A 13,254-nucleotide genomic window follows, 5' to 3' on the forward strand; every position below is an offset into this window, starting at 1 on the left:
TCATAGTGATGTCAGTGCAATGCAAATGGACGTGTGAAAGCCAGGGTTCTGTGTCCCTGTGTGTGAGGCGCGTCTGTACCATCAGAGGGAATTCAGGCTGTTCCTCAGCCTGTTATTTGGCCAGAGCACTGAGCACCTGCTGCTCTTTCTCTCTTCTGCACTGTAAAACCTCGCTGTGTCTCCCGCACTAAACAGAGTTTTCTCTCTCTAATGGACCAGAGCCTTGGTGCGCTTCACCACTCAAACATTCCATCTAAACCAGATAGGACTGTAAAGTTTCTCATCAGCCTTGGCTTAGTCTTTTGCCCTCCCTCCCCCACCAGGTTCAGCAGACAGCTGCCACAGATGAGAGAGAATGGTGTCCCACGGGACTCTCCGGATGAACAGGATCTGACTTACTCGGTTCTTCCTGGCCTGTCAGACTCCTTCTGGTCTTATAGGAGCAATGCCATCTTCTCCCTTGAGGACGTGGATGTCTCGTACGCCCGGGATGTAACCAGTGAGTATTTTCTTGTGATAGACCTCCACCTGGATGCCCACGTAGACTCTGTATGCTCTGTACTCCTCGCCTCTCGGGTGCTGAGATTTGTCATCCCTGTTGGAAGCTCTGTAGACATGATTTGAATCAGACTCTGTGGTAGAGGCTTAAGTACAGACATCAGGTGGGTCTGGGAGCTGTGCTGTCTTCTTCATTCAGGTGAAGCCTATGGGTCAGGCCTCAAGTTAGATCATGGACCCACGGCTGGTGTGACACACTGACTCACTTGTATGTGTGCAGGTGTCCAGAGAGGACTGTATTTTTCCCTGATTCCTATGCAGTGTCTCCTCTTGCCCCAAATGCTCCCATTTTCATACTCAAAGTGTCCCTTGAATTTCTGTGCCTTTCCAGAGGTGCTCACAGCCGTAATTATTTGTTGCTTCCCTGGTGTCACTGCTGTCATCCCCAGGGTGTGTCTCCTCTGAATTGATTGTCTTAGCAAGCCAATCATCTGGACCCCAGGATGCAAAGAGCCCTCCCATGACCTTGCGTGTATGTTTCCATGAAGCAAGGCAGAGCCCTGGCATTTTCCCACCCCATGAATGACTGCAGGTTCCGTGTAACAACTAGGATTCATGTGATTCGAGGTTTCTTCATTCCACTCATCATTCTGCTAAAGCAGTCAGCATATGATGCGAAAAGCCTGAGTATTACAGTATTCTGCTAGAACGCAGTTGAGCTATTCCCCAGATTCTGTGGGGAAGGTGAATCTTTAACTTTTTCCTCAGACTTGGAAGAGAATACTGTGGTCAGGATATACGAGGGCAGGGAGGTCTTGCCTGATGGCTCAGGAAAGCAAACCAAGAACAGTCTGAGAGATCCCACTTGAGGCATCTGGAATATCCTTCTTAAATAGCCTATCATCTCACTGCTGATATTGCTGTCCCCGTGGCAGCATTGGACACTGGATTATTAATTTACACAGTTATCTGCTAAGTGTTTATCCACTTCTCTGAATTTATCCATAGAAAATCTCGCTGATCTTGAGGACGAGGAAGATCAAGACATCATATCTTCGAGGTAACTATGGAGAAATCTGGGTCTAACGTCACTGGTGACATCTGGTCATCTCACATGCAGGGGAGTCAGAAAGTGCTATCAGAATATGCCTATTTCTTCCATTCAGACAACCACAAATTGTCCCTGTTTCAAGGTTGTCTGTTTTCACCCTTTATGAATCCCTCTCAATGATAGTAACTTGCAGTCCGTTGAAGCAGGGCTACTGATCAGCCACAGGATTTCTTGTACTCCTCTGTTTTCTCCTTTTCATTAAAACAAGCATGCATTGCTTAACTGCCTCTGTCTCTCTGGGTTACGACCTTGGCAGGTATTTCATGGCATGAAAGTAACTAGGAAAACTGTCATGTCACATTGCATATTTGAAAAATTGGTCTTGCAATTGCAAGATTTCTGGGAGTCTATGATGCTGCCAGTGCTGGTGTTCATTTGTATGCAGCATGTAAATGTCAACAAAACTTATGTTGTATTTGAAGTCCCCTTGATGTTCTGAGGACGTGTGTGACATGACTCTGTGTCCTGGGGTGGCTCATCTCCTTCCTGCTAAAGTCATTTCTTCTCTGTGCTCAGAGCGTCTCATGCTCACTCTCCCTTACTCTCTCTCCCTTTCCCTTTGCCAGCACCTTCAGGCCCCTGATGGGAGTTGTGGGTGGGGGGATTGTTATACCTCCCTCTAAGGGACTCCCCATTTGTGTTTTGCAACCTGTCCCTTAACCCTCCTATCAAAACCAGCTATGGCTCCAGGTTGACTAATCCCTCTTGTTTAACCCTCTGCTCTCCCAACCCCACAAATCTCAGTGTGGAGCAGCTGGTGGTAGAAGAGAATGAAGTCCAGCCAGACTCACTGGATGAAGGTTATCTGGCTGCTTCTGTTGGCCATCATCTGGCAGGCTCCTGTCATCCTTACAGAAGTGCCTCCTTCCCAACAGAGAGAAGAGAAGCTTGCTTGGCTCTAGATGTAAACGGTGAGTACTCCCAGACAGGTTCTTAGGCTCAGGTTGATTAGAACTATGTTCTCAGTTTTCATTTTTAGAAGGCATCACGAGCCTTTGCATTCTTCTTGCCCCAGGCTGCCCTCTGTCACCTGAACTCATCAGCACAGGCTTGTGGTATCAAGTCAGACCAGAGAGGGCAAGTGGAGGGATAAGGGCAGAATCTCAGCTACCACTGTCTCACCTGCAGGAATTTATGTAACAGAGCTCTTTTTATCAAGATAAGAATCCTTATAGTCATGAAATTTTGCTGCTAATTTTATTTCTTGAATAGTTTCTGGCAAGCTCTCTGGCTTTGCATTCATGATTGCGATCTGCTCCATATTTGTAATGCACGTTATATTGTTCCCCAGCTCCGGATCTTGCCCCTGGGCTGCCTACCTCCCTCTGAAGCATTTAGATACTAGATCCGGAACATCAAATCTGCCTATGCCCTGTAATTTCCATGAAGCCAAGTATCTGTCTCTGTTGTTCCATCCTCTAGAAACATCCTTGTGTTTCATCCTTTGTGCAGCAAAAAGGAGTCTTCCATGTGTGGGTTATAGTTTCAATGTTTTACACAATCTCAGTGGTATAATCTCATGGAAACTCTCCATAAGCTGTGTATCTGATAGGGGTATTGACCTAATTTATGAGCCAGGTCTCCTAGGGTAGCAGTTCACAGGGTGTAGAAATGAAAACCTAGTATGAAATCCTTTAGGGCTTTTTTTTTTTTTTTACTTTTTCTTTAGGAGATGCATTATTTTTGTTAGGACTTTGACTCATAAGATCATCTTGATAAACAAGGAGAAACTCCATTATGTATCAGACTATATCTGACTTCTTTTAAAATGATATTGGGCATACAAATGTTGTCCATCAGTCATTTGGTGCCTTTTCACATTGGAAGCAGTTTCTTTCTTTTTCCCATTCTTCCCTGAGGAGCAGAGAAGCACAGCCTTTCTCAGAATCACAGTAGTTCACAAACCAGAAAGGGAACACAGTTATTGTGCACCTGTTGTCTGCCATGCTCCTTACTAAGCGAGCTCCAAGTGCACTGTAGCCCCTTCAGCCCTCCCAGGCACCCTCTCAGGTAGCTGTGGTGTCTCATGGTGGAGCCGAGAGCACTGAGGCTCAGCGAGGTCTCTTTACTTGCCCCGGATTCCTGGCCACTGGCACGTGGGACACTGACCTCTCCTGGGCCTGATTTCTTGGCTCAGGCTGCATCCTCTCCTCTCAGCAGTTGGACCATCAGTGACTAAGAGAGGATGTTGCTCACTGTTTCCTCTTTGCCCTGAACCAAATGATTTGCAACTCTCTTAATCTTCAACAGAAGTTGCCAGAGGGCTGCAGAGAACCCTGTGGTCCCTCACTCAGATCTGCCAGCTCCCAAACCCTCTGTGCACTCTGTCCCAAGAGCAGAGACAGTGGCTCCTGCAGCCCCTCCAGGTGGAGCCACAGCTCCACAGGGCTCTCTCTGGAGAATCAGCCAGGGTGAGAGTCCACGCCTCTTCCCACCTCTTGCCCCCTGGTCACCTGCTGTCACGGCGGGTCCAGGTAGACCGTGAATTTGGCTGTGCTGAAGCCATTAGAAAACTGTGCAGCTCTATCTCAGAAACACTGACAGCCAGCCAGGTGTGGGTTCCTATGAAGAGCATGAGTGAGGCTCAGATATGTGTGTGAGATGTGTGTGATACGGCCCAGTCCTGGGAGTCCATTGTTCACAATGGGCCAGGAAAGGCCCAGTCCCCACAGATGGACTGAGATGAATGAATAGAGTATCTAATCTGTACAGGGATCCATCCTGTGTCTTGATTCTCATGATAACCCGAGGACAGTGTGGATAGCTATTATGCAGCCACGTGGGTACAAGGAGTCAGCTCTACCCCATTCTCTCTGTCCAGGGAGAAACCCTGCAGAAACAACACAAACACTTGATTTTTAACGTACAAGTTGATCTTCTATTGGAGGCTTTTCCCCACACTAACAATATTGGGCAGTATTGTTGATGTTTGATAAAAGGTTTGGTTACTTTATATCCCGTCAATGCAAAGAATATTCAAAGCATAGCTTCAATAAAATCCATTCTCAAGAAAAGACAAATACAATTAGATGATGAAATTGCACAATGATAATTAAAAACAATCCTAGACATTGATTCAAAATAACATTAGAGAATAAGAGGATACGTGGTTTTGACAGTTCTTTCAACCACCAAATGTTGTACAAGGATTTACCCCTCAGCCCAAATGAATTATCATAAAATCTGATTGTCCTAACATATGATGATTAGTGACTAATGAACTTTGCCTAGTGGAAATATAAAGGGCACACCAGACTGAGAGAAGAGCTTCTGGGAAAAGCCCTGGAAGCTCACAGAGGCTCCTGGTACAGGCCTGGGGGCAGAAAGGGGCCAGCCTGAGTCCTAGGAGGATTTGCAGTGGGAGCTGTGGGAAGTGATGCTGCAGAAGAAAGAGGGACTAGAAGACAGGAGCACTGGAAAGGCGGGTGAGGAGGTTAGATTTGTGTAGCAGGGAGGGGAGGATGAATTTCCATCAACTGAGGAGCATGTGATGAACCAGGACTGGGGGGTGATGAGACAGGTGACCTTTGAGAGTGTGGAGAGGACTGAATCAGAGAAAGCGGTTAGAAGGAGGTTGGATGAATGTCTGATGAGAGTCAGGCGCAGATGCTCTCTGGAAGACTGAGAGAGAAGAGGAACATGAGAGACAGTTACAGAAACAGACCTTGTTGAGGGTGCGGATGCCTAAGCAGGAGGTGAGAGGAGAGCCGCCCAGACAGCAGTGTAGAGCAGGCCCTGGCGGCTGTGACCTCACATGAGCCTGACCTGGACCAGTGAGGGTATTTCATGTCTTTGGTTAGCCCACGTTCTGAGGATATGTACTCATTTCACAGTAGAAATAGAAGCAGATTTCATTCGCAGCACTGTCCAGGCACCAGTGGAGGGGTGTGTATTGAAGGAGTGTACGCGTATTCTCTCTCTAAAGAGACACAAAGGTGTTTCCAGCAGGGTCTCAGCCCTCTCCTCCACTAGTTCTAGTTGCTAGTACCATCCATCCCCACTCTGCCCCATGTGGGAATAGAGTTGACTCTATATATACATGGACGGGTGAGTGGAAGGGTAGACAAAATTTCAAGCAAGGAAGTTCAAAAGGGTCTGGAATGTACTGTATTTTCTCAGCTCAACTTCTAGTGGTACCTGAAGCCTTCAGGCCAAATGTCTCTCCCTGTTCTTTTATTCCTGTGGGTAGATACCAAGAACTCTTTCTCCCCCATGCCTAGAGGCTTATCTAGAACCTTCTCTCTAGGCTACAAGACTAAGGCTAATAACAGAAAAAGAGGCTTGACCCCTTGTGTCACCCAAACCCTCTAGACTCAAGTGGGTGATTTCTCATTTCAAGAAATTGCAGCCTAGCCCCTGCCTCCTCAGCACCCCAGCCACAGCCATAAATATGACATCTTCTTCACACTGATGTCTGCCTTTGCTGTCTGGGTTCTTGTGTGGTTTCACTTATGGGCTAGGACAGCAGACATGGGTGTTCTGGGAGGGCTTATCAAGAAAAAGCTTCCATTGGTCCTACTGAACCCTCTTTTCCTTTCAGGTGACACCTGGGAAGACTGTCACCGGGGACCTGTGAGTTTCCCAGGGTCTGAGGTGCCAATTTCACAGGCACAGCTTCAGAAAAGCACCCACGTGACTGACTGTCTGCAGCGGCAGCTGGACCAGCGTTTCGACTGTGGTGACAGCAAAGCCGTGCTTGGTCTTTCTTCCACCATCTGGGACTTTACCTCCAACTCTGATTCTGGAAACCAAGGACCACTCTTTCTAGGTAAGATAGAAGAGGGGATTAGGAAGCTCCGGCCCATGTGCTGGTCATCACAAAGCTGTGGGTGGAGGAGGCAGAGGGCCTCTCCCACGCTGGCTGTCGGCCCAGATGAAACCTCTGACACTCTAATAGAGTGAGGTGATCAAGAGCCTGGGACTTAGGACCAGCTCAGCCTCAGGCCCTGGTTCTGCAAATTCCTGCTTGTTTAACTAAGCCAACTTATTTATCTTCCTAGGTATTTACCTCTCTCGTCCTTCATCTGAACTCTTGAAAAATTCCATCTCCTTTACATATGGTTGGGAATCTTAAACAATATAATGTCCAGAGCATCTGATTCCCTAAACTTTGCTTGATAACCACTATGAATATATAATATCTCAGCATTGTGTCTTTCTGGTGCTTTAACACTTACAAAACGACTGCACAATGGTTCTTTCCTCTGCGGTAGCATAAGCTTTATAGTCTCCACTTTCTCTAGACCCCATCTTCCCTTGCTTTCTCAGAAAGGTATCTTGGCCAATATTTTCCTCTCCTTTCAACATCTGTCATCAAGGCAGTTTACTCCTGATGGGTGCTCTCAGTAACAGTATATTAGCAACATTCAACAGGGGTGTAAACACTGGCCCTGCAACTCAGTCCATGTTTGTTTATAGATCCAGTTTGTTTTCATCATTTTCCCCTCATTTTAAAATAAAGGGCTACTCTCATTCTCAAAGTGCACCCATTAGTCTCTTTTATGACACTCCATTTAATTCATTCTCTCCGCTCATCTCCATGTCCGTCTCCTAGTTTTCCTCTTCTCTGGGTCCACCTCAGTTCACATTTCCTTAAAAGAGCGTCCAGACCCTCACATCCATTTCATCTGGGACGTATTCATCCTTACCCTCCACTGGAGCCTGGCGCTACCTGGCGCTCATGCCTCAGGCTGTGGCCTCATCTGAGGAATGAGAGACCCAGGTCCTCAGGTGGAGCTGAGATGAGAAGTCGCCCCCTTGTGGCAGCAGGGAGAGTCTCAAGGAAAGTGCTTAGGGCGGGCAGGGGTGCAGAGCATGACAAGAGCCCTGGGTCTCCTGGTGTTTGTTGTCTTCTCTTCCCTCTTGTCTCTCCTTTTCTTGTCCTTGGCTTTCCACATTCCCAGCCCAGACCCACCCCCACTTCCTCAGTAACTATTTCCTGGTCATCTTCCATGGAAACATGAGCAGGAATCCAGGCTTCACAGCAGATTTTGCAGCAAAGGGTAATTTTAATACCCTTTATTTTCATACCTCTCCACCCTGTGACTCCCATCCCCCATGACTCCTAGTTCCTGTCACCCACCAGAGCTTTTCTCTCCTTATTTTTCTTTTTTCTTTTCCAAATTCAGCTCATCAAGAAGCCATTAGAATGATCCATTCCGTATCTCGACTCCTTCATTCATTTGTTGCATTACACAAACACAGACACACTTGAGAGTATTGTTGCATTTTTATTATATTTTCCATGCCTCACTTAGATTGTGTATAAATATTATATATACTGTGTATATATGTGTGAAGTCTATGTTGATGCACATTTAACATTTTTCCAATTTAGACTTCCTCACTTCTTTTCTCTTATGAGGTTTTCCCTCAACTTTGACTTTTTCATCTCTACGATCTCTTCCTTCCCAACAGTACAATCTGTGTCCTGCAGGAATTTCTTGCCTTTGTCTTTTCTACCTAGGAAAGAAGTTGTCATCAATTTTATTTCTTTACTCTGTTTTGGCATTTGGGAACATGTTTGCCCCGTGGCAGTCTTACCAATATTGGCTAGTATAAGGAAGATCAACAAAAAAGAAAATATATAAAGTTTCTCCATTGGATTCACATCACCATGGACTTTCAGATAGCCTTTCCTGTTCTTGGACAGTTTCTGTACTTGATGTCCTTCCTGGGTGGAGGAGTAAGTCATAGAAACATCCTAAATAACAATGGATCCTATTGGTTGTGGTTTTATCTTCAGAGCTGAGTTTGGATGCTTCCATCGGAATGAAGAACCCTCCCAATCTGGATGATAAGGGCTCCACAGCAAGAACGCTTCAGTGTTCAGTCTGTAGCAAGATTAAGGGCTTAAGTGTCCTGAAACAGAAGATTATCAGAAGAAAACTGCTCTTCAGCAAATGGAGACTAGCGTGCAGATTCCCTGGTCTTCAAGCTTAGGGTACAAAGGTAATCCCATGCACTTCTTCCTTATGCTCCTTATCTAAGGTTATAGCTCAATCTCCCACTGATTTTTCTCTTCCTCACTTGTTCACTTAACAGCTGACACTATCTCTGTGTGGTCTTTCCTCGGCTTTCCATGGGGGCTGCCACCTGCAGTGCCCTTCCATCTCAATCTCCTGTTTGCACTCTGAGCTCTGCTGTGCTACTGCTGTCCTCTATTCGCTCTGACCTTTCCTATTAGCCAAAGGGAAGCCCAGATCCATGGTGGTCTTTTTCGTAAGAGTGTCATTTAGCATGTACCATGCTGAACACATGGTACAAAAATCACACACTTTCTTGGTTTCCTCTCCTTCCTTTACTTGCACCCCACCCACCCCTGCTCCCTAACAAATTCTTTCTTCCAGGATCATGTTTTAATGAATTACTTGCATGTGGGTTGACTTTTGGAGAATCTAACCTAGGAAAATCCTTAACCCTCAACTTGTCCACCTGAATAAGAAGTGTTGAAACTGAGGAAAAAGAGTCCTGATTACAAAAACTAAATAAGAACCTGGGTCATAGGTAGAAGTGCTGGACTGACCTGAGTCTTGTTTCCTCTCAGGCCTTGGTGGGCAGAACTTTGCTAATGTGCAGGGGCCTTCCAGGAACTCACTGGAACTGGCATTAGGTAGAGGACAGTAGATGGATCCTTAAAGGGACATTGGCCAAATGGAGATACAGAGGCCAGGTTTTCGATATTCATACAGCATGAGATGCACAGGCATTCAGACCTCTTCCCTTCTTTTCTTGAAATTACTCCTTCTACACGTTCAGTAAAAATCCCCCAAAATGAACTGACTTGGAATCTGAGGGCAGGGAATGTAGGACAGCATTGTAGTGAATTAACTTAGGGCCACATTAATGAAGACCCAGGGAGATATACAAGATAGTCATTGCTTCAGTCAAATCTAGTTGAAAAGACAAGTTATTTATATGAGAGGGTCTGAGAAAGACCAAAAAGTCTTTAGCGTCAGGGGGAAATAAGTGCATGGTAGACTCTATCAAGAGAGGAAAAAAAGAGTGGTATGAAATATATAGGTCTAGTGAGTAGTTCTAAATCATGCTATTATAAAATAAAAACTGGGTGAGTTTTGATCTAATATGACTACCTTAACCCAAACCATAGAAATTCTGATTTTAATGTTCTGGGGTGAGGTTTGGGTATCAATATCTTTCGAAACTCTGCTAATAGCATCAGGGATTAGAAGGTCTGTGGATTTGATAGGATATCAGTAGCATTTATGGCAGTGGCCAGTATGTGGCTGCTTCATAAAAAAGCTGAATATCAGCCATTAAGGAATTAGCATTTTTCTCTCAACTGTACAACCTAGAGAAGAGAAATGAGAGAAAAAAAATACAGATGAATTAGATATATAATCCCTGTTTGAATCCAAGTTTCTCACAATTTCTATAGTAAACAGAAATTTAAATAAATGTAAATTTAAAATAAACATTACATAGAAACATTACCCAGAGTATAAAATATTACCTTCCACTTCCAAAAAAATAAAAAAATACTTCCTCCTCTTACCATAAGAATGAAATTCAGTGTTTTCATTTCTACTGTTAATGCAACTGCAACTTGTGGTTCACTATTCACTAAATGGGTTTCCCAGCCTACTAATTGGCTTAGAATTATAGAGTCAACAAATTGTTTTTTCTTTAAATATTTTATGTATGCAAAACTCCATAATGAATCTTAGGCCTCATTCTTAAATGTTTCTTCTTTTTCATGTCTTCTATGTGCTAGCATAAAATACTAGGAGAAATTCTGGGGAAAGTTTGATTTAAAAAGTCATGAGAATCTAGTATATCTAAAATGAATGCTTTTTCACTTCAGAGTTTTCTTTGTCTAGATGTTGAGACTATTCCTAGAAATGACTCAGGTGGATCCAGCACGCAATCACCTTCATAGTATTCTGGTATCCATGGGATGCAAATAGGTTGAGCCACAGTTACACCCTGCTCTCTCTTTGCTGATTTCATTTCAAGTTTCCTGTTTTTTCATTCGTCCTCAGCCTTTTTGGAACAGGATTTTTCTGTAAAGTCTTTTTCCTGTCCAGGAGGGTGACCAAACACCCTCTATTAACTATGGACTTCTCCAGATTGGAGCCTTTCCTCTCCCTTCCCCCAAATGTATAGGAAGGGCCTGTGGCCTGGGTTGTCAGTAACAAGCCATGTGGTTTTGGATAGTCCTTAGCCCCAGGAAAGCATAGCTCCTCATCTTTAAATTTTGGAATTGGACTTGGATACATTCTGAGGTCCCTGTTGGTGTTCACATTCCAGGATTCTCCCCGTAGCCTACTTCTCCTCAGAAGGCAGGGATGTAGAGGTAGAAGAGGGTGTCTTTTTCTACTGAGGATCCTCTGCTCCCATAGCAGTCTGTTTCTGTATGAGGAGTGTGCAGCACATTCATCCCTGGTATGTGTGGAAAGCTAGCATTTGGTCCAGTTGAAGGGGATTTGAGAATGAAATGACTGTTGAGGACTAAGTGATGGGGGATCCAGTTAAGGCTTGGAAGCAGCATTGAGCTGAGCTATCACCAAGCACAAGTGGGGTGAGGACAGGGGTCCCTAGATGCTGTACCACAGGCTGGGTGAAAGTTTAGAGAGGTATTCCTTATAACTCATGGATCTCACTTTTTCAATTCAGCTCTTACTGTCAACAAGAGCTCTGTCTGCCCCTGGCCTCAGTTACCATGTGGCCATCCCTCCAGGCTCAGCTATCACCAGAACCTAACAAACACTCACATTTCCTCTCTCTCCCTTCCTCTCCTCTCTTTGTTTCTGTCTTTTGCAGATACCAGTTACTTAAGAACTAAGAAAAGATATTGCCAATTTCTAAGAAACCACACCATAAAATTTCCCTTTTCCATTTGATGAAAAAGACCTACACAGCAAGTTAAAGCCCAAACAGAACACTGGAGGGATCCTTACCTGAAAATCAGCATCCCAACCAACAGCCACTCTCCATGAAACAGAATTGATGGGAGAAATCTCACTCATCAGCCTCCAAGTGTCATCCATTGAGAAGGAGACCAGTGCTTTGATGGATACACAGTTTGGAGAGACCTTAACTCTTGTTCCCCTCAATATTCATCCTCTAGACACCAGCATGGGAGCAATTGGAAGAATGCACCATATCAACCCTGTCATTCTTTGCCACTAGATGGACTGTGCTAGGAGCAGACAGCATTTACTATATGGTGTTCTTGCTGAAAGTGTCTGTCCTGAATTTAATCATGAGGTAGTTATCAGATAACTGCAGAATTTAGATCATTGAACAAGACAACTGGCCTGTCTTTCTTCAAACAGTTAATTTAAAAAAATTTTTAAAAAGTCAATATCTCCCCAAGTAAGACAAAAAGAAAAGGAGAAGAGATGTTTCAGTTTCCAAAGGACTAAAGAAGTATATGTTACTATAGTGTGTTACTACTATATTTCTTTAGTCCTTTGGAACCACAAACATCTCCTCTCCTTTTCATAGATGTCTTTGATGGCAGACATTGACCTATTTGCAGAGGACAGGCCAGTTGTCTGCTCAGTGGTCTATATTTTGCAGTTGTCTGATTATTTCCTCACAATTAAATTCAGGTGAACCCTTTTTGCCAAGAACACCAGCTAGTGTATACTATGTGCTTCCTAGTGCAGCCCCTTTGGCGTCTAAGAATGTCCACTTTTCCTGTCACCACTATTGCCATTTTAGCATTGGACACTTTGTTATGCAGGGGCTCATAAGGCCCATTCATTGGAATGACATATTTTTCTGTCTATAATCAATAATTTGATTAGTGGTAATTTGAGAGTGTATGAACATCATATTGTGTGATACTCTTTCTCTGAAAATTTTACCATCCCTGATATGTGTCAATTATTATATTTGTGTTTGTGCACTGGAAATTTTCTAATTCTATCATTCTATAAACTTGTATTGCAGGCCTTATGCTGTGGGAAGGACAATTTCTACCCCTTCTATATTATTAAAGGTTTTATGTTGAATTTCACTCTGGACTAATGCATTTTTAAAATTCAGTGTTATAATGCATTATTATCATGGTTGATTGTAGTAGATATGGATATAAATTAATATAAATATTCTTGCTTTTCCTATTCATCTTTATATCTTAAACTCTCCCACAACTTTTAAGCTATATTTACCATTTGTAGTAGATTGTATTTATTGTGCTTATCCTCTGTGTTATTTTATTTTATTTGTGTATGCCATATTTGTGTGTATGTATCTGATGTTTGGGAAGGACTAGATAGCTAATACACTAAAATTTTTTTACCTCTTAATCCCTTAGTATGTTGTACATTTCTAATATTTGAAGCATAATTTTTTAAGTGACATCTGTCAACTTCATCTTTTTATCACTGTGATGATCAAGGACATTATTATACTTTTTTCTTCTGTCTTTACTTATCACTTCTTATAGTATTATTTCAACACAATCAAATGTATAGCCTTTATATACTACATTTTTCCCATCTATTTACTGGTAGGGTAGATGTAGGAGCCGGAGGAAAGACCCACTGGGTCCTTTGGACCCTCTGCTGGCACAGGATGGTTGTTCCACCCTGAGAGTGCCAACAGATTTCCTGCAGAAGGTCAAGAGCATGCCCAGGCTGCCTGCATAGCAGGGCCCAATACCCACTATCTTA

The 13,254-nt window shown here is 43.8% G+C and overlaps 1 protein-coding gene across 1 annotated transcript in view; it reads left to right on the forward strand.

Moving 5' to 3' along the window:
* Nucleotides 1–12,888, forward strand: part of LOC101112943 (neuroblastoma breakpoint family member 6-like) — a 45,615-nt gene extending 32,727 nt beyond the window's left edge. Inside the window, exons 14-19 of the mRNA XM_042253300.1 lie at nucleotides 324–499; nucleotides 1,507–1,558; nucleotides 2,354–2,520; nucleotides 6,150–6,377; nucleotides 8,355–8,560; nucleotides 11,393–12,888. Coding sequence (XP_042109234.1) covers nucleotides 324–499; nucleotides 1,507–1,558; nucleotides 2,354–2,520; nucleotides 6,150–6,377; nucleotides 8,355–8,551 — 820 coding nt within the window. The 3' untranslated portion in view covers nucleotides 8,552–8,560; nucleotides 11,393–12,888. The remainder of the gene's footprint in view (nucleotides 1–323; nucleotides 500–1,506; nucleotides 1,559–2,353; nucleotides 2,521–6,149; nucleotides 6,378–8,354; nucleotides 8,561–11,392) is intronic.
* Nucleotides 12,889–13,254: the final 366 nt, after the last annotated feature.

Source organism: Ovis aries, chromosome 1 (assembly GCF_016772045.2).
Source record: "Ovis aries strain OAR_USU_Benz2616 breed Rambouillet chromosome 1, ARS-UI_Ramb_v3.0, whole genome shotgun sequence".
Taxonomy (NCBI): domain Eukaryota; kingdom Metazoa; phylum Chordata; class Mammalia; order Artiodactyla; family Bovidae; genus Ovis; species Ovis aries.